We start from the raw sequence: 20711 nt of genomic DNA, 5'->3' as shown, positions 1-20711 counted from the left end.
CCTGAAGTTTCCATTTAATTAATTCCTCATCATTTGCTGTCATCCAAATCGAGCTGCTCCTAGAATATGGAGGATTATAAATCAAGTAATAATAAAATGAAGTCATCTTCAAGTGGGTGTCTCTGGTTTCAGTTGTACTTGTTGCAAGTGTTCGGGGAAATTAGTCCATCTTGTGTTTTTTCCTTTGGTAAGAATGTAAGTGAAAAGAGAAGCTTTATAGTGGTGGATGGTTCTTTAATGGGGGGAAGGGAAAATGAATTGTCTCATAAGGGTAGAATAGGACGTGCTGTGGAGTCTTGATAATTTAAGAGTGGATTGCTCCCTGCCCACTCCTTTAAAATTAAAGTATTTGGGTGATAAATTCATAATTTAAAATCAGTTCAACTCAAAAAACATTTTTACTTGTCAACAGAGTACTTAAAATGGAATGACTGAGATCAACAAGGCCTTCATGAGATTTCAGGTTTGAGTCACATTTCATACTGGCAGCCCTGTAAACACAATCCAGGATCTGAAAATCAAGCTGGGCTCATCCCTTGTGGCCCACCATCACCAACAATGTACTGCAGGACAACTTATTTCCCAATTGACATGTAAGAAAATAACTTGCTTTGATTTTGCACCCCTCCCCCACCCTTTTTAAAGTGCATGTCTTGATTCCATTATTCTGTGCTGGAAATGATCATTCCTTGGTTATTTATAGGTGTACGTTTAAAAATTCTGTCCCTCCTTTCAATTCAAGGGATCCAGATACGCTTTGCATACTATATGCAGTTTTTAGTGGGCTGCAGCAGCAATTGCAGGAGATGAGGAAGGAAGTAAATGGTTACATAGACTGGTGCACAAAGGTTGTGGACACGCACAGGTAATTTTGGTAAAGGACACATATGCAAAGTGGGGAGGGGAGGTCTCTTATCCACTCAGAACAGAGAAGAAAATTGATGTGTTTTAACATGGCTAAATGTAAATGTATCCATCTAGGGACAAAGAATGCAGGCCATCCTTGCAGGATGGGAGATTCTATTCTGGGAAGCAGTGACTCTGAAAAAGATTTGGGGGTCGTGATGGATATTCTGCTGAACATGGGCTCCCAGTGCGACGCTGTGGCCAAAAGAGCTAATGTGATCCTAGGATGCATAAATGGGTATCTCAAGTAGGAGCAGAGGGGTTATTTTTGTGACGGGTTGGATCACAGAAAACCTCTTGGGAACTGCCAACTGAGGTGCTGGGACTACCTCTGAGCCTGTCTTCCCTGGCAGCTTGGGACTTACGAATGATACATACATACAAATAAGATGACCACACTCAGTAGATTATAAGCTTTGAAATGATACCTTACAAGAGACCTTTTGCATGAAGCATATTCCAGTTACGTTATATTCACACTCATTAGCATATTTTCATAAAATCATATAGAATGCAACGTCACACCCTCCTCCTGAACTTACTGCCAGAGACCTGGATGCTGTCCATGGCGGAGGCTGTATACCTAAAATTCCTCTTTGGGCTCCCCTCTGGGGCAGACACTCCTGTGTCCCGCTAAAAGGAAGGAGACCCTAATCCAGCTGTGGGCTCACAGCTACCAGCTATGACAGACCCTTCACTAGTCAGCAAAATCCCCCCCTGCTTCACTCAGGTTGGGCTTGCTTCCAGCTACAGAGTCCTTGGGGTCTGTTCCCACTACAGTAGTCACTAAGACCCCAACTTCTAGCTCCAGGATACATGTCTCTGTGCACCTCTTCCACTCCATTACAGCCAGTTCGTGCTTCTGGGTCTCAATTTGCTTTGTCTTTTAAGTCCAGGGTTTGCTGGTGGGCAGCCTTTTCCTGGGCAAATTTCACATCAATTTCCATTTGTCTTCCCTTGAGACCATCACTCGATGAGCTAGGATACCACAGAGAACCCCTTCCTGCCAGAACAGGCATCCCTCCACTCCTGTCTTGCTAAGTTAGACACTTCAGTCAGCTTCAGCACAGACACAGAGGTTGGGCCACACCCGTCTGCAGTTCACTGAAACTGAGATGCACTCAGCTCAGGGGCTTCTTACTAGAAACTTTCCCAGCACTCAGTGTTCAGCCTTTCTGGGCAATTTTCAACCTGTGCAGTTCTAGCTTCTTCTGATCTTCACTCTTACTTATTTTGCTTATCTTTCTGTCCCTATTTCCCTTACCTGAAATAAGCAAACAGAAAATAACAAACCAGTAACCACATTGTCTGTTCTCCAGCACAACACCCAAAACTCACTTAAAATTACTACCAGTATCTCAAAGCAAGCAGCTGTGCACAGATCCTGCTTGACTACGCCACTGTGACAGTTTGGATCACAGAAAACCCTATGGGAACTGCCAACTGATGTGCTGAGACTACCTCTGAGCCTGTCTTCCCTGGCAGCTTGGGACTTCAGAACCCTGCCTTGTTTGAGCCAGACACTCTAGCCTGCTACAAACACAGACCCAGGTCTGAACTACGTCCCCTGAAAGCTGCAGGCTTAACTGAAAACAGCTTAAGAAGTGTTCCTGTCTCCAACATTCAGGTACCCAACTTCCAATGGGGTCCAAACCCCAAATAAATCTGTTTTACCCTGTATAAAGCTTATACAGGTTAAACTCATAAATTGTTCACCCTCTATAACACTGATAGAGAGATATCCACAGCTGTTTTCCTTCCCCCCCCCCCCCCCGGTTTTAATACATGCTCTGGGTTAATAAGTAAAAAGTGATTTTATTAAATATAAAAAGTAGGATTTAAGTGGTTCCAAGTAATAACAGACAGAACAAAGTGAATTACTAAGCAAAATAAAATAAAGCACCCAAGTCTAAGCCTAATACATAAGAAAACTGAATACAGATACATTCTCACCCTCAGAGATGTTTCAATAAGCTTCTATCACAGACTGGACGCCTTCCTAGTCTAGGCCCAATCCTTTCCCCTTGTTCAGTCCTTGTTCCAGCTTAGGTGGTAGCTAGAGGATTTCTCATGACTGCAGCCCCCTTTGTTCTGTTCCACCCCCTTATATATCTTTTGCATAAGGCAGGAATCCTTTGTCCCTGTCTGGGTTCCCACCCAAACTTCTAAATGGAAAAGCACCGGGTTAAAGATGGATTCCAGTTCAGGTGACATGATCACATGTCACTGTAAGACTTCAAGCCCTCGTTCCTCCTAGCCTGACTTCCACAAAGGCCTGCAAGCAAACAGAGCCATCCACAGTCAATTGTCCAGTTGGAGGGAGCCATCAAGATTCCAAACCACCATTAATGGCCCACACTTTGCATAACCTTAATAGGCCCTCAGAGTTATATTTCATATTTCTAGTTTCAGATACAAGAATGATATATACATACAAATAGGATGACCACACTCAGTAGATTATAAGCTTTGTAATGATACCTTACAAGAGACCTTTTGCATGAAGCATATTCCAGTTACTTTATATTAATGTTCATTAGCATATTTTTATAAAATCCTATAGAATGCATCACAATTTTACATCTGTATTTGGCTCTGATTCGACTGCTACTGGAATACTGTGTCCATTTCTGGTACCCGCAATACAAGAAAGATGTTGATAAATTGAAGAGGGTTCAGAGAAGAGCTACAAAATGATTAAAGGATTAGAAAACATGCCTTATAGTGATAGACTCAAAGAGCTTGATCTATTTAGCTTACCAAAGAGATGGTTAAGGAGTGACATTATTACAATCTCTGACTACCTACATGGGGAAAAATATTTAATATTGGTCTCTTCAATCTAGCAGAGAAAGGTACAACCTGATCCGATGGCTATAAGCAGATGCTAGACAAATTGAGACTGGAAATAAAATGTAAATTTGAGAGCAAGCGAGAGTAATTAACCGCTGGAACAATTTACCAAGGGTTGTGGTAGATTCTCCCTCACTGATCATTATTAAATCAAGATTGGATGTGTATTTCTAAAAGATCTGCTGTGGGAATTATTTTGGAGATGTTCTATCGTATTCGTTATAAAGGAGGTCAGATCACATCACAATGGTCCTTTCTGGCCTTGGAATCTATGAATAAGCCTCTAAAGTCTCAGCCCTCCATTATTTTGGGTGTGGGTCTGTACGATGAGTTGACCTGTTGGGATTTGGACCTGTGTTTCAACTGAGCTGAGAGTCACAAACTCAGTGCTCAAACCACTCCCCAGCTTGAAGTTCATAATAAACTAACTGACGCACAGTATCTTTGCACCAAAGTCTCCTCCCATCAACGTTAATGGCACAGAGATCTGGGCCATAAGTTGCATTTGTTTAACTTGTTTTATCATGTCAGGCATCTGATGGGAAAATCCTGCCCCTTCCATAATCGCTGCATAAGGTGGCCCGGCAGTAGAGTGGTGTGATTCTGCTGTGCAAAAGGTGGCAGAACTTTGCCAGAAGGGACCAGGCAGGTGGTACAGACCCTTCCATGAGACTCCTGCTCTGTGCTAGTTCCCTGTGCAGAGGGTGAAGCCAGAGGAGCTACTGCTATAGAACCCGTCCCTGCAGAGAGAAATGTGTCTAAGGGCATGTGTAAGCTATTTCAGTCGCTAGGTTAGAATAGCCTCCATGGAGGAGTTTGTAGCTCCTCCGTGCTCATTGTCCAACTCTGGTGCAGTACCCCACACCTGAACTGGCTGCTCAGACCAGTGCTGGGTGGAGAGGATTTGCCCCGTTAGGCACAAGGAATAAGTTGGGGGAAGGGGAAGAGAAGAGAGTGGACTCAAGTTAAAAATAGCTATTACGTTTGAGCCAACAACTCCATGAGAGCTAAACTCTTGAGTAAAAGTATGGAGACCACATAAGTCAAAGACCAGCTCTTTCCAGAAAAGAACAATCCAAAAGAGCTGCTGTGCTCTACTACTTGCTTCTCTCAAGCGAGCAGAGGTGGATCTTGGCATTGGATGGCATTTTAGATTGTTGCTTTTTCTCTTAAGGCTCCTCCATCCCTAGGGGGTGGCGGGATTAGATGAACTGCACTTCCTGCACACAGCATCATAGCTACAAGCTTAAAGAGCCTTTCACTGTCCCAGACTTTTGGCACAATATCTTGATCTATGTTGTACAATCAAGTCTCAGTTAAAAACTTGTCGTGAAGGCCTTTAGATGGGTGATGTGTGGGCTTGCTTCAGTCTTCTCTAAAAAGGTTTTGTTCAGAATGTTCTGCTGCTCAGCATGTCACAGCCCTTGCATGTTTAAAAAATGTCAAGTATTCAACTCTGCTTCATTTCAATATCTCACAAATATCTTTTTGTTCGGTCCTCTTCAGAAGCAGTCATTATGCATTGTAGCGCAAATTGCAGGCAAACTGTATCTTCAGTTCATTCTCCGTAAGCACTCCGCTATTAAGCTGGTTTCTCTTCTCTGTACATACATGTGGTCCAGGATTGCCAAAGTCAGAGGGCAATATGATCTCATGCTTACCCAACCATCTGGACCTAATCCTGTGAACAAGATGTTTGAAGTACAGAGGAAACTTTTTCGAGGGAGTGGAATTGAGACCTAAGTCGGAAAATAATTGTCCCATTACACACCAGGTTGCTAAGAGAATTATTACTATTAGGAAACACCTTTTATTTATACTGTTTACTTTTAAATATAAAAAGTCCTACACAAAGGCAGAGGAAGTAGGCACACTGTTGACACTCTGTGGAAAGGGTGGTGAGCAGGATGGCTTCCTGCTGCCTTAGTGTCAGGAAAAACAATGGAAAGAAGTGTCAGCACTCGGCCTTTTCGCTGTCTATTTGTTTTTGTGACTAGTAACCTTATGAGTGTGTCTGGCAAGCAATATTGGCTTAATCACACAACCAAGCCCAATGAGACTTCCTTGTCACTGCAGCATGCTGAATAGCTGCATCTCCATATACAGATGATGTACAGTTAAACAGAAAATCTTCCAAAAGTGTTCCTTGTGGTTGGTACATTTACACCAGTGAGAAGCTGTACAGGTAGATGGAGAACACAGTGGGACAATGTGTATGTTGTCTTAATAGTAAGGCGTGTCATGGCATATTGATTCCCAAACTCACTCACCTCCACTCTAGTCAGCTTTTGCTGTTGAGGTATCAGTATACCGTGCATGGCTATCTGGGAAGGGACACTTATGGCTGTAATCCCCAACCAGGTTCTGGAGATCTGGCAACTCCACTTCCCGCTGTGGAGTGCCAGCTGGCTTTAAATCAGGATTTCAGGAGGCACTGATTGTCCAGTGCTATATTCTGAAGCGCAGTTTGGGACTTTCTCAGGCACTTTCACTCTGGTAGAAACCATCTCACCAGAGACACTGCTGAAAGGGCAGCTGCCATTCTCTGAGGTGACTTCAAGTGGCTTTTTAAAAATGAAAATGTATAGGAGAGAGTAATCACAATAATAGAGAAAGCATTAATAAACTTTCCCTACTATTTCTTACTCTTGGACTATTAACTATTTTTCATGTTAAATGCTATTGCTCTTTTTTTTTGGATGGGGGGAGGTGTTGAGCAATATATCCTAACAGCAATAAGCCATCCTAGCATGTGCATTGGTGAGCCTTAGGCCTGGGTTTCACTAGCGGGGAGTTTAGTTTGACTTACCTGGCCATCCTCACGGTGTCAAGTCGACTGCCGCGGCTCCCCTGTCGACTACGCTTACTCCTCCTGCCAAGGTGGAGTACAGGCGTCGATTTGGGGATTGATTTATTACATTAGATGAGACGCGATAAATCAATCCCTGATACATCGAACACTACCCGCCAATGCGGCGGGTAGTATAGACATACCCTTAGAAGAGTGCAGGCAATGAACCTGTAGAATCAACCAGTACCTTGCTAATTCTAACTCTACTAATATGCTTGAATCAAGGATCTAAGAAACTAAGGTCAGTGCTCTCATGTGAATATATTTTAGTTTCTAAATGTACCATGTCTATAGCACCCCCTACAGCTGGAAATCTGGCGAGAGGCTGAGAAATAATTTGTAAATGTGATGCTAGGTAAGGTTCTGATTTTAAAATCCAGGCACAGTGAAAATGCAAGGTTAACATAGCATTAATAGTCCCGTGGCATCCAAACTTGATGAGCTCAGCGGCCATTGCATATATGGTAATGTACACCATGTATGGAAAGAAGGTTAAAAAAATAATCTTAAATAAGATGTTCTACACTGTGAAAACCAGGTAACAGGCAGTAGATTTCAGTGCCTTGGTGCGATGACTGCCAATCTTAGGGAGAAGAATCTAGTACTGTAATTTGTGTACAGAGCAGAACTAATAATGTCTGCGCTGCACCTGGGGGTATGGTTCCCAGCGGACGGGTAGATGGACACACACTAGCTCTGCGAGGGTTAGCTGTCTTGAGTGCATGCCCCGGAGATGCGGGAGGGTTTGTACTCAAGCCGCTAGCCCAAGCAAACTGCCTCCCCTGCTACCCTGGCTACACTGCTCTTTTTAGTGTGTTAGCTTGAGCAGAGCTAACATGTCTGTCTACTCACCCTGCGAAGCACGCTCACAGCTGCAGTGTAGCTGTACCCTAAGAGATAATGACAAGTGGCTATTTCTCTTGTACAATTGGCAGAGAGATGCTCTTGAGTATCCAGCTTCCTCCGGAGAAAACTCTGGTGGACTAAATTTGCTGCCTTACTAACAAAGCTGCTAATTTCTAGTCAGAAACAGGAAGCAGATTTACAGGCAGAGCTGTTTTTGTTTTTTATTATTATTTTAAACATTCCCTAGCAAAAATAGCCAGGCATGCTGTGTGTACTGTTACCAGAGACATTGTATTAGCAATACATTCAGCACAAGTGGAGAGATGGCACTATAGATAAGTGGGGTCCAAACTGGATCTGGCAGTACATTAAAACGTACATATTTTTGTATATGCATTAATTAGATTTTAAAATTGCAGCCTGTTTTATATCAAGCCAATGCATCTAACATCTTTGTCCCAACTTGTACATAGCAGTTAGAAATCTCAAGGTTCAGCTCTTCTTCTTGGCTTCTAAGTGAGCAATGTGCATTGCTAATAAGACACTTGTGCGCTTCAGGTGGTTCATTGTGTTCAGAGCAAAATCCACCCTCCTCACTCTGAGTCTCTGTTTCAGCACCATTTCCCAATCTGTGGCAACTACTTTAGCTTATGGACTGTGGACCATTGGGAAGATGGAAGGATCTAAATTCAAGATGCTATGTAGATTGGCCCTGAATCATCCCAAGCTACTATAAATGGTAAATTTTTACAATAAAAAGATTTGTTCCCATAGAAAACAGATCCAGAATAATTTTGAGAAAACAGCTTTCTCATTGGAGCTTAAAACTAAAAAAGGCCAAGCTAATCAAATACAGATAATGAATCTAATAAGGCAGATGGCGTCTCTTCTCTTCTTGTTTTTCTGTAGTCGTAGTGATGTATCTTGCTAGACTTGTGATTTACATTAAAACTACCCAGTGAGACCTTTGACTGTGTTTTAGGTTCTCAAATCCAGGAGGCTGAGGAAGAATGCACAAAGGAAGAATCAGTGCTAAGCTAGGTGTAGGCTGTATTTGGTGTTAATTCATAGATTCGTGGTGCTGAACCTATTGGTCTAGAAGGCTGAATAAACATGGTATTCATGGAAGGGAACGTGGTAAGGGGTCTGGCAGTTCTGTAAGCTGCAAGAGCGATGAGGAAAATGGAGGAGTGTATGCATGGTTTGGAGGAGGAGGTAAATTTGGATGCTTAAGTATATAAGTTGTAAAAGATGGTCTGGAACCAAGCACCAGTCCCTCAACTTTGGGGTAGTTCAGATTGATGTCAGAACCTCACAGATTGGGCCTATTTCTAATACAGAATGAAGAAAATGGTCCATGGAGGATACTTCTCTCTTTGAATATTGTGAATTTTTAATTAACAAGACACAGCAAACACTGTGGGGTTGTAACATGCTTACAAGACACCTAGCTAGATGCAGGAAATTTGGGTGTTTATATCCACAGTGGGGGAAACTAGGGCATTTTCGGAGGAGCCTTGATTATTTAAAGTATCCTTCTCATACACTGTCACAGGGTTCACTCAACACTAGCGGGGCCTCGTGCTGGGAATTAGCTCTGTCAGGCATTGCACTCCCCTTCCCCTATGCCCTGTGTCCATCCTCACTCTAGGGACTGCAGTTTCCTCTCGGTGGCTTGGGCCTCTGGCCAGGTCACTAAGGTGTTCCTCTTCTGGGGGATTCAAAGTTCTTCCAGACCCACCACCTGGCATCTCCAATGCCCTTGCTTTCCTGTGGCTGGTAGGAAAACCCAGGCCCTCCCTCTACACTGAGTTCCAGTTCAGGGACCCTATAGCAAGCAGCCATGGCCTCTGCATGGTCCTACCTCTTGCTGCTGTTTCCCTTGGCTTCTTCCTACTTATTTATCTGGCTTCCCATCTCCCTCCACTCAGGGAGTGGCTGCAGCCTACTTCCTTGCCTGCAACCCCACACACACATCTGTAGCCAGCTTCCTGGCTTCGTAGGCCCCACCTGTTCCTGTAGAGGTAAGCCTGCCTGCAATTACTTAGTTCCCTGCTTCCTGGCTCTTCCTCCAGGTGCAGCCTGGGGAGTTAATTGGCCATCTTAACTCCTTCCAATCCTTTGTGGGATGGACACCCCACCACATACACACACAGGCCTTGTCTCCACACAGCTGTTTAAATTAAAGTTGTAATGTTAAACCCATTTAGAGCTTTCCTAAACAAATGAAAGATTGTGTGTAGACCTGAACTTAGTTAAATTGGAACAACTTCCTTGTGTGGAAACTCTAAATCTATTTTAGTTTAAGGAACCTCTTATATTGGCTTAAGTCTGTTTTTTACTGATTTAACCTCAATCGATATAGGGTAATCTTAATCCTGAATATGGGCACACACACAGAGGGTTGCTCCAATTTAACAATTAATTTCTAAACTGACTTAGTCTAATTATTGCACGTACTGTTTAGACTTGATCTCAAACATGCTTTCCACTCCTTTAAATCCTCCCATGAATGACAATTGTGTCGGTGCGCTGGGTGACCCTAGGAGAGGTAAAATAAAAAGTCTCCAAAAAAGAGTTATTGGATGACCCAATGATCCTACTGTTGTGATAAAGTGATTCTTCTAATTCTCATCAAACCAGTGACACACCTTTCTATCATGGGGCTACATTGCAATCATGTACTTTTCAGCAAAGTCCTTTGTGGATGGAATTCGTTATTTGAAATAGTTCCAAAAGTTTATGTAAAAACAATACCAGAATATTAAGTCTGATCATGGATGGGAAACATATTTTTGCTCCTATGGTTCCTAAGTCATTAGAAGCTAGAACAAACCTGGTAGCACTTAAATAAGAGGGGGAAGGGGATTGTTGGCACCAAAGAAGTGTCCAGGCTGCTGGGCCCAATGGGTCTTACAGATCTGGTGCTGATATTTAAGCATATGTAATAAGGTGTAAGCTTTTAAAAAATAGTTTGTCCTTCCTGTTCACTTGTACATTTGCGGTCCTTGACTCTTCCTAGTTACATAAAAGGAAACAATATTAAGTTAAGCCTCTTCCAGGCTAGATCTGGGTTGCCTTTGATATCTGGCAGGTTTTTGTGCTTAAGAAGATTAATAATTTTTTCCCTTTGCCTAGTTTTACTGAAACTAAAGATTTTCCAAGCGTATTAAACACGACGGTGTACAGGAGAGAACGTGTTCTTGTGTTTGCTTTCCCCCTTTTTAAGGACAGAAGCAACCTTATTGAAATGTGCTTCCTTTCTAGCTACTAATGGTTTTTTCCTTCCTTCCTTATTGCAATAAGCTTAACATTCTCCCTTCCCATTGGATGTAAAACATTTCAGCCTGGACTATTTTTCCTGTTAAGGTGTTGAGTCACTGGCCCTAAAAGGGAACCTGGATTCAGCAACGTGACGGCTAGATGTTGGGTGGGTGCAAGGTCTTTGTTAATCTGGGGACTCAGATGACATATCTTTTTAAAATAAGGTTAATGGGGGAGTGCTGTTCATCTATGTACAGGGCTGCTCCACATTTTCTTTCTAGCTTTATTTCTGGATGTTTTTCTTACATTGTATCTGGATAAAGTCCAGGATGTTATACACCCAATATCTGCAGGAAAAACAGTTCCTGTTAATCAGCAGTAGTGTTCCATTTTACACCAGCTCAGGTGGGAACTGCCATTTCAGTGGGGTGCTCTGCGCTCCTGAAGGGAACCTTAGCCTCCAAAGCTTAACGCAGAGATGGGAGGGCTTGGAGACCCCCCCCCCACCCCCTTCCAGGCCTAAGGTTGCATCTTATCTGAAAATTGAATTGCATAAACTCACAAGCCCATGTAAAAGGTCACTCATCTGCCCCTAGACAGATTACTGAGGCTATGTCTACACTATATGTGTACTACAGCAGCATAACTACAGAACCACAGCTGTAGTGTAGATACTCCTACAGCAACAGAGGGTTTTTTTCCCCTGCCGTCACTGTAGGAACTTCACAGTAGCAAGGTCAACAGGGGCTAGATCCGCATTGCCACAGCACTCGGGTGGAATTTTTCACACCTGTGAGCCCCGTAGCTTTGTTGACCACACTTTTAAGTGTAGACTAGGCCTAACACTTAATATTTGATGCCATAGCAAAACACCTAACTGTCAGGCGGTTAGGGATACCACTTGACTTTGGTCAGGCAAATGGTGTCAGTCTATCTTGCCTATGTGAACACGGTCAGTAAGCAAAGCTGCTGGAACCTGCATTTGTGTTCTGGTTGGACTGCTGTCTTATAATTTACTGGCTTCTTTTCTAAATCCCGAGAGACTGCCTGGGAGTTTTGGTACTGTTACTGTGTTGCTTTCAGATGAGTCATGAATTACAAAATCAATCTATTACCTGTTAAATGGGATGTAAAGATGAGTTGCTAATAGTTCTCTTGCCAACTGCTTTTGTATAAAGATGTCTAGTTGTAATGAATCAACACTATCAGTCTGATCCTGCTTCCATTGAGTTCATTGGGAACAGGTTTCTAAAACATAGTGTAAAGGGCTAGTGGGTGTTATCCTTATATCAGGAGTTTGCTTCTGGTGGACTCTGGCTGGCCATGTGACAATTAAAGATTGTTTTTTCCTCTGATTAAGAGAACTCCAGTCTCTTGGCTGATTCTTAGGGCAAGTCTACACTAGAGCCTGTACTGATGCAGCTGCGCCGCTGTCGCGCATCTGGTAAAGACGTGCTGTGCCAACGGGAGAGCGTCTCCCGCCGACATGGCGCTGGGGTGGACAGCACTTAAGTCGATATAACTTATGTTGCTCGGGTGTGTGTGTGTGTGTCTTTTTCACACCCCTGAGCCACGTAAGTTGCATTGACTTAAGCAGTCGTGTAGACCAGTTCTTAGTAAAATAAATTCACATTCACAGCAGGGTTGGAGCTAGTGTTAGCAAAATAGCTGCTGATAGGCACCGTATTACCTGTTTGTCACTGGGGAATCTTGCTAAATACAACACCAGAGTCTGCTCTGGAAGGAATGAAAAGCTCTGAACAAAACTGGAGGCAAGTACCTGCTCCCCAGCTTATCATTCTCAATGTGTTAGCGACTACCCAGTCTGTAGTCCAGCCGTCCCTTCCCCTGTGAGTCCTGGGTGCTATGTAGACTAGTCTGTAGCATTTAGCAAATATTATGTCCTTTCTTGTGGTACAGTCCATAGGAGGGGACTCTTTACTAAGGATTCCCTCAATAAGTTCTTGCATCATCCAATGTGAGGGAGCGGGGTTTGTCCCTATATTTTGGGGACCCTTGGGAGTCCAGAGATATCTATGTAGCTTTCCCCATACCCCTGCCATCTTTTGTCCCTGGCAGCACCCTAGCAGCCTTGCTTTATGCACCGCTGGCTGTGGATTCCACTGATGGGGGGGGGGGAAAGGTTAAGCAAAAAAGGCAACTTGAGGCTGAACAGACTCCTTCAAAGAAATTCAGTGGGGACAATACACGTCCCTATCAACCCACTCTGCAGTGTTAAGAAAACACCCTTCTGTGCAGAGGGGAGGGAGATTAATGAGTGGAGGGACCTCTACATGTGCATATCTCTGTGGAGCAATGCTCTCTGACCATGTGAGATTGATCAGTGTTATGTATTACAATGTGCTGGTTCATGATTATAAAAGGGCAGTGGGGTCGATAGAGTCAAGGAGTAGTCTCCAGCCCACAAGGGGAATGACTCGGATGTGTCTGAACCCCATCTACCTTCCTAGGGTAGGTCAGAGTGCACAGGTAGGTTTGGTGTTAAACTCTTAACTGAGAATGTCCTGAGACGAGGTGGGCGAGATATTATCTTTTTATTGGACTAACTTCTGTTGGTGAGAGAGACAAGCTTTCGAGCCACACAGATCTCTTCCTCAGGTCTGGGAAAGGTACTCTGAATGTCACAGCTAAATGCAAGATTGAACAGATTGTTTAGCATAAATAGTTAGCCTGTATTCTAAGAGACCATTCACTCTACCTTGAATGGGATTAGCAGATCTGAGTCATGCAGATTCCAATGCTGAGACCATGTTCTATTTATTCTTTGGTCATTACAAGGAAGGGTCTAGTGCTGGAGTCCAGGCAGGATCTCTAAGAGGAGCTTTGTGCCATTACAACTAAAATATGGCAATTGGGCAAAATTATCATGGTCTCAAACAGCTTTTTTTAGTTTTAAACTTTTTCCCCCTAAAACTTTCTCTTCGGACTGACTCAACTTTCTCCAAAGAAATCACTTTGGACTGATATCCAGAATGATATTAGCAATCATAGGCTCTAGAAGTTGTGTGAAAGCGTGTTTTCAATCTTAAATATAGGATCACTAAAGATAAAGTATATGTACTGGTCTATGCTTATAATCTGATAGCTGCAGGGAATAAAACTAGGATTTGTGCAGCAAAAAAACTTTCATGAAAATTGAAGAGAGTTTAAACATGGGGGGAGAATCAGGAAGTTGGTTACAGTTCCTGCACTAACCATAACCCCATCCTTCCATTTCTGTATCAGAGTTAGTAATAGATGAATTAGACAGACTAAAATAAGTATTTTTAAAAAATCAACCCTTTACCCATTCCCTAGAACCAAATAAAAAATTCTTTTAAGGAAATTGATCCTTCTCTCTAATTGGTGAGGTTTGTACCTGTTGATGCAATGGATTTTATCTTCTCCAGTAGTGGCATCCTATAATACTGGCCATGTGTGCAGAACCCCAAATCTCAAGGGTTCCCACGCATTCTGTACTTGCTAGCCTAAGCTCCAGGGAATCCTCTGGGAAGACTACACTTTAAACCCACAGCACCAGTGCTGGGTTGCTGAGGGAGACAATATGCCTCTCTCTGCTAAAATACTCTTTCAGGAATGGGGGCTTAGTCCCTTGAAAACTACTGCTACCAAGACAGTCTCCATCACCTCCAAGTTACCAGCTTGAATTTACCTCAACTCCACAGTCAAGTTTTTACTTATTTAAAACCATTTGGCTCCCTTGTTCTTAATCTCAGCAGAGACCAATAGAATGGGCCTAGAGGCCTCATTATGTAGAAGCACCACTTCCCTTACTGCCCCCAAGCAGGGCAGTGGCACACGGGCAGAGCAATGGTGCGAGGAAATCGCGCTGTTGCTCTCTATTCTACCTGTTTTAACAATACAGAAATCTTCAATTTCCAAAGCTGTGAATCCAATACCTTTCGCAAGCACAAAGTTAAACAACTACTTCTACGAAGACAGGTGCCATGTAAAATAACTTCAGGAAAGCCATCTTGTTATTGGTAGTATAATAAAATCATATATTGCAAAGTTATGAAATCTCTAACGCCTTAAATGATCACTTAGTATCTTAATTAACAATTCAATTCTGATAGGAATTTTATTTAGGTGTAAATGTAGACAGCTGGAGTGTGACCAACTGTAGAACCATCTTAAAGGTTTTCTTGGTTAATATATTTTTTTTTTACTACTGAAAACAATCTCTTTATTTTGCTGTAGATGAAGCATGATTCTTTCCTTAAAGATCTAAAATAGAGGCAGCAGCTTACCAGCAAGAGAGACAGGATAAGTCTTCAGCAATCCATCAACAGTTTCTTGGCAAAACTTTTTTTAAAAAGTCTTGGTATAATTTCATTGAAGTCTGTTTTTATGTCTAGGATGAACTTGGCCCAATGTCTTAGTGATAGAAACTAGATAACAGTATCAATAGAAATAAGACATCCTCTGTTATAGTAGTTTGTAGCTGCAAAAGATAGGATTTATAAAATGAAGCATACAAATACAACACAGTGAATAGATACTATTATAAAGAGAAGCGTATGTAAAAATAAACCTGAGTCAATCATGCAGTGCACTGGCTTACTTGCAGTGGGTTTGGTGTATGTAGCCTTCTTAGTTCATCAGAATTTATTCTATGTGGTAGGATAAAATTGTTTGTGGCTTGTGTGCACTGTTAGTGAATTTGACATTCTGTGTGAAAGAGAAGCCCCACACTGCAGCAAAACATTGGTTCTGTAGTTATACTTCAAACTAGCTGGTCCTCTATGGCCAGTAGTCCCACCATGGCATTCTCTATAACTCTTTTGAGTAACATCTCATAATGGGAATTCATTACTAAGGTAACTTTGAGATCAATCCCAGGCAATTAGGTCCATTGTAAAGACTGAAAGGGCTCAGTTTGGAAAAATTTCTTTGTTCAAGTACAAACACAAGTCCACATCCCAGGAAGTGTGGGTCAAAGGATTTTTTCTCAGGAGTGCAATTCCTGTTTGGTGAAAGCCCTCTTTAATAGGTGCAAATGACTTAGGAAGAGCAGGCTGCATATTGTAAAAACTTGGTACAACAAACAGACGATGTCATATTATATTGCCAATGGGGAGAACCTCAGGAGTGGACTCCAGACCTTAGACATCACTCCAGTGGAAACACAACTCTGCTGGATGGACTTGCTTAGTATAGAATGTGTGGTTTGTGTGGAAGGGACTAATGAGCAATTTGTTCTGTATGAAATCCTTCAATCTATAGAGCTAATGTATTTTAAGAGAAACAACCTAACCCCAGACATCATCATTAGATTCGTTCCCTCTTGTGTACCAGGTAGTAAGGACTAACTCTCTAAATCTAGTCATCTAGAAAGCAAGATTGTTCACACTTCCACGGTTACCTTAGCAGCAGCAGCCGCCAGCACCCATTGCTCAACATGGACGACTGTATATCAACATTTAGTGTCTGAGCTGCAGATTTATCTTCTACCTGCCTTCCCCTCTGACTTTAAAATCCATCAATGGATTTGTAGGGGCATCAGCACCCTAGAAGCATATTAATTGGGTAAGTATTTATTTTTGCAAATAAACTTAACCTTTATGAGATGCCAACTTCAGACTTGCAACAAAACAGTGAAGTGTTCCTCTGTTCTCTTGTAGGTGTAGGAATTCTAGCTCCAGCAGAGGTAAGTGCTCCTGTTTAGATATATGAAGTTCTACATTAAGTAGTTTTTTCCTCTAACCCAGAAACATCTTCAAACTCCTTTCAATCTATACTTCAAATAGCCCTTAAAGTAACTTCTCTTGTAAACCTTTTTCAGTCGCACGATACAAACTTCTTTATTGCAACATGTTAATGTATTTATTAGAATGCAACAAGGCATTTTGTTGTTTACCCAAGTAGGATTCAGAGCAAGTACAGATTTTTTTTTTGGTACCCAAATATCTACATTTCGCTATCCAAAATGGTAACTTGTGTATCCATCAAGCAGTGATTTCTGCCTTTTTGATAATTCTTGGTTGGCCTTGACTTTCACTGAAAGTAATGTTTGACTTTCACTAACACAGAGTACTAGGATTATAGCTTCCTGTAACTTAAACACATCATTATCTTCTGTGAGCAAAAAAATCAAGGACAATTATAAGAACTTTATCTGCAATTTCTTTCTTTGCAGCCAACCAGACGGTCATTTGGAATCACCACCTGACTTACCCTGCTCAGCATATCCAGCCTCCAATTTCATGTGCCTGATCTCTGAAACCTGGCTCCATTGACATGACTCTTGGTTCGTTGCTGGTCCTGGTTCACTTTGCTCATGGCTTAAACAATTTCCCCTCCTACCTGTAGCTGTACACTAGACTTCTCCCGGTCCTTAACATCTGTCTGAAAGGGAATGTGATGAGAATGGGTCAGACTACCAACTGGTGGCCTTGTGCTTCTGAATTCTCGGATCCTGCATACTCTCGTGCTTCTCCAGCATACGTGACTCCTCAATTGCTCCCATTTTGACTCGAGGGTAAGAAACTTCTCTCTTGGATGGCAGGTCTTCCTGTCCTATTGGCTTCTGGTTCTGGCTTTCATTAGGTCCTCAACTATCTCTTCATTTCATCTACCTGTATGCATCTTCAGTTGTAACACTATCTGCCTTTCCTCCATCATTCTTTTCCAAATAGAATTCCACACCACGGTGGCACAATCTGCACGCGGTCAAACTCTCTCCAGCAGCAACGTGTTTGTACAGTACCTAGCACAGTGGGGCCCTGATCTCTTCTGGGGCTACTGGAATACAAATACACAAACAGTACATTAAAAGAACATCCATAAGTTTCCAAAGTGTAGAACTCAAAAGATAGGAAGTGCTAGAATTAAGGTTACCTGTGCAACTTTAATGTGACCGCCTTATGCCTTGTGCATTATGATAGTCTTTAATTACATGACCACATACCCCAGTATCCCCTTGCCTCATTCAGTGCATAGGATGTAAGGTGCTCGCTTTGGCCATGTCTGCACAAACACTTACCATACAGCACTCTGCATGCTGTCCATGTCGACCCTACTGCTGTGCAGTAAAAGTTCCTAAGTGTGCATTGACAATAGAGAATTTTTAGTGCGTAGCAGCAGGGTCTACACAGACAGTGTGCTGGAATTCTGTAAACGTACTCCCCTGTTTCCTGTGCAGTAGATGTTCATGTAAACGTGCCCTTCACTAGTGTTTCCTCATTGTTCATTGTGTGGCCGCATGCTGTATTAGCTGCACATTGTCCAAACAGTGATCTGAAGACAGAATTTATTAATTCCTCGTTGTCTTGTCTGTGGCGCACCTCACTATAGAATCGGAGTGTTTCACAAACATTTATTTTCACACACCCAAATGAGTGAGTATTATCCCCATTTTACAGATGGAGAACTGAAGCACAGAGATTAAAGTCAAATGTTTGCTACTTTTGGGTGCCCAGTTTGACACTTAACATCTGACTTTTCAGAGTAGTGAGCATTACGTAGCCTGGTATGTGTTCAAAGCACAGCTCCCATTGACTTCTGTTGCAGTGGTGAGAGTTCTGCCCCTCTGCAAATCAATCAAGTCCAACAAAGCTAGTAATATATAGCCACTGTTTCAAACTCTGACTCCACCTATACTAAGAAAATAACACCCTCAGACTTTCTCTTCAATTGTTGTTAAAGAACTTAGCTGCTGGTGAGGTGCTATGATAATACCAGCGGCGGCTCCAGGCACCAGCGATCCAAGCGCGTGCCTGGGGCGGCAAGCTAAGGGGGGTGCCCTGCCGGTCCCTGCAAGGGTGGCAGTCAGGCAGCCTTCAGCGGCTTGCCTGCGGGAGGTCCCTGGTCCCGTGGATTTGGTGGCAATTCAGCAGTGGGTACGCCGAAGCTGCGGGACCGTCAGACCTCCCGCAGGCAAGCCGCCGAATCCATGAGACCAGGGACCTCCTGCAGGCAAGCCGCTGAAGGAGCCTGCCTGCTGTGCTTGGGGCGGCAAAAAAACTAGAATGGCCCCTGGATAATACGATTGATGATAATATGGACGATTGTTGTTAGCATCATTGCAGAAAGCATGACAGTGAGACATTGTCTTAGCCATGCTAGTTACTAAACTGCCTCTTTAGAGGAGCTGAGGGGCTGGGGAAGCCACTGCTGACATGTCTGCAACATTGTCTTTCTAGCCTGGAGAGGAATGTTAAGCACGGAAGAAAATGTAGCTCATCTAGGCAATTCCCCACAGTTAAATTGGCAGCTGCATCCCAATGGTGTGCAAGTTGTTATACACTTGCCCTGGGAACTAGCAGCAAACTGAAGGATAAATATATACATGAAGGGGGAAAATACAAATGCCTCTTCTACTCTGTTAAATTGTTCCACATCTGATTAAAGGATCAAAAGCTACATAGTCTGACAAACTCCCCACTTAACTGTTGTTTAACTTGCAAACGAAGACCCAAGATTTATATGTTTGTGTCATGAGCCGTAAATCTGGCTGCTCTCCTGGTCTTCTACTCTAGACGAATGGCTTATAGAGGAAATGGTAGTGGTTTGAATAAGTCTCGGTTTCAGAAGTCAGTCCTCTTAGGTCAGACAGGCAACATCTATAATAAATTTGTTTGAAGAATCTGGCACTAGATCTTTTACTTAATTCACGTTTTCCCCTTTGAAAGTAAAGAATTTGTATATATATTAGACACTAAATTCAGACACCTGCACTTGTGGGATTAAATGGGGTATCAGCTTGCTGTTGCCTTGCAGTGAGGAAACAAATCAACCTGAGGTTAATCTAAATCTAATTTTTTTTCACTCCCCACAATAAAACCCAATGAAACACATCATCCCAGTTTTAAGGGGAAATGGCTGTAAACACCAAGCTCCTTTAATCTGTAGAACTAACATATGTATGGAGGCTAGAACTCACTACTTGGTTTGTATTTTGCATATGACTAGAGTCAAATCTTCCCTATAGTGGAAACTTCACAAGTCCTGCCCCTCCTTTTCCAGCCAAAACTGCTAGCTGACACATTTTAGGCCTCTAAGCATGGTTCATGTACATCAGTACTTAAGGTACGTCTACACTACGGGACTATTCCGAATTTGCATAAACCGGTTTTGTAAAACAGATTTTATAAAATCGAGTGCGCGCGGCCACACTAAACACATTAAATCGGTGGTGTGCGTCCATGGTCCGAGGCTAGCGTCGATTTCTGGAGCGTTGCACTGTGGGTAGCTATCCCGTAGCTATCCCATAGTTCCCGCAGCCTCCCCCGCCCCTTGGCATTTCCGGGTTGAGATCCCAGTGCCTGATGGGGCAAAAATCATTTTCGTGGGTGGTTCTGGGTACAGCCTCACCCCTCCCTCCCTCCCTGACAGCGGCAGACAACCGTTTCGCGCCTTTTTTGCTTGGTGAACCGTGCAGACGCCATAGCACAGCAAGCATGGACCCTGCTCAGCTCCATACCGCAATCGTGGATGTTTTAAACACCTCGCGCACTCTCGTGCAGTATATGCTGAACCAGGACCTTCGAACCGAGGCGAGTAAGAGGCGGATACGGCAGCGCGGCGATGACAGTGATGAGGACGTGGACACAGAATTATCTCAAACCACGGGCCCCGGCGCTTTGGAGATCCTGATGGTAATGGGGCAGATTCTATCCATTGAACGCCGATTTTGGGCCCGGGAAACAAGCACTGACTGGTGGGACCGCATTGTGTTGCAGGTGTGGGACGATTCCCAGTGGCTGCGAAACTTTCGCATGCGTAAGGGCACTTTCATGGAACTTTGTGACTTGCTTGCCCCTGCCCTGAAACGCCATAATACCAAGATGAGAGCAGCCCTCACAGTAGAGAAGCGAGTGGCGATAGCCCTGTGGAAGCTTGCAACGCCAGACAGCTACCGGTCAGTCGGGAATCAATTTGGAGTTGGAAAATCTAATGTGGGGGCTACTGTGATGCAAGTAGCCAAAGCAATTACTAAGCTGCTGCTACGAAAGGTTGTGACTCTGGG

General features: G+C 43.2%; 1 protein-coding gene across 6 annotated transcripts in view; it reads left to right on the top strand.

Moving 5' to 3' along the window:
- The window catches only part of ZDHHC8 (zinc finger DHHC-type palmitoyltransferase 8), a 227146-nt gene that overhangs the window by 80328 nt on the left and 126107 nt on the right, over positions 1-20711 (top strand). For 4 of the 6 annotated variants that reach the window (XM_044990114.1, XM_044990112.1, XM_044990113.1 and 1 more), the window contains one exon: positions 413-593. The exons of the other annotated variants lie outside the window; for them this stretch is intronic. In XM_044990114.1, the coding sequence (XP_044846049.1) occupies positions 559-593 (35 nt within the window). In that variant the 5' untranslated portion in view covers positions 413-558. The remainder of the gene's footprint in view (positions 1-412; positions 594-20711) is intronic. 6 annotated transcript variants of the gene reach the window in all.

This window comes from Mauremys mutica, chromosome 16, assembly GCF_020497125.1.
Source record: "Mauremys mutica isolate MM-2020 ecotype Southern chromosome 16, ASM2049712v1, whole genome shotgun sequence".
Classification (NCBI taxonomy): domain Eukaryota; kingdom Metazoa; phylum Chordata; order Testudines; family Geoemydidae; genus Mauremys; species Mauremys mutica.
The sequence above is the reverse complement of the archived record's forward strand: the minus strand, read 5'-3'. Positions and strand labels throughout refer to the sequence as shown.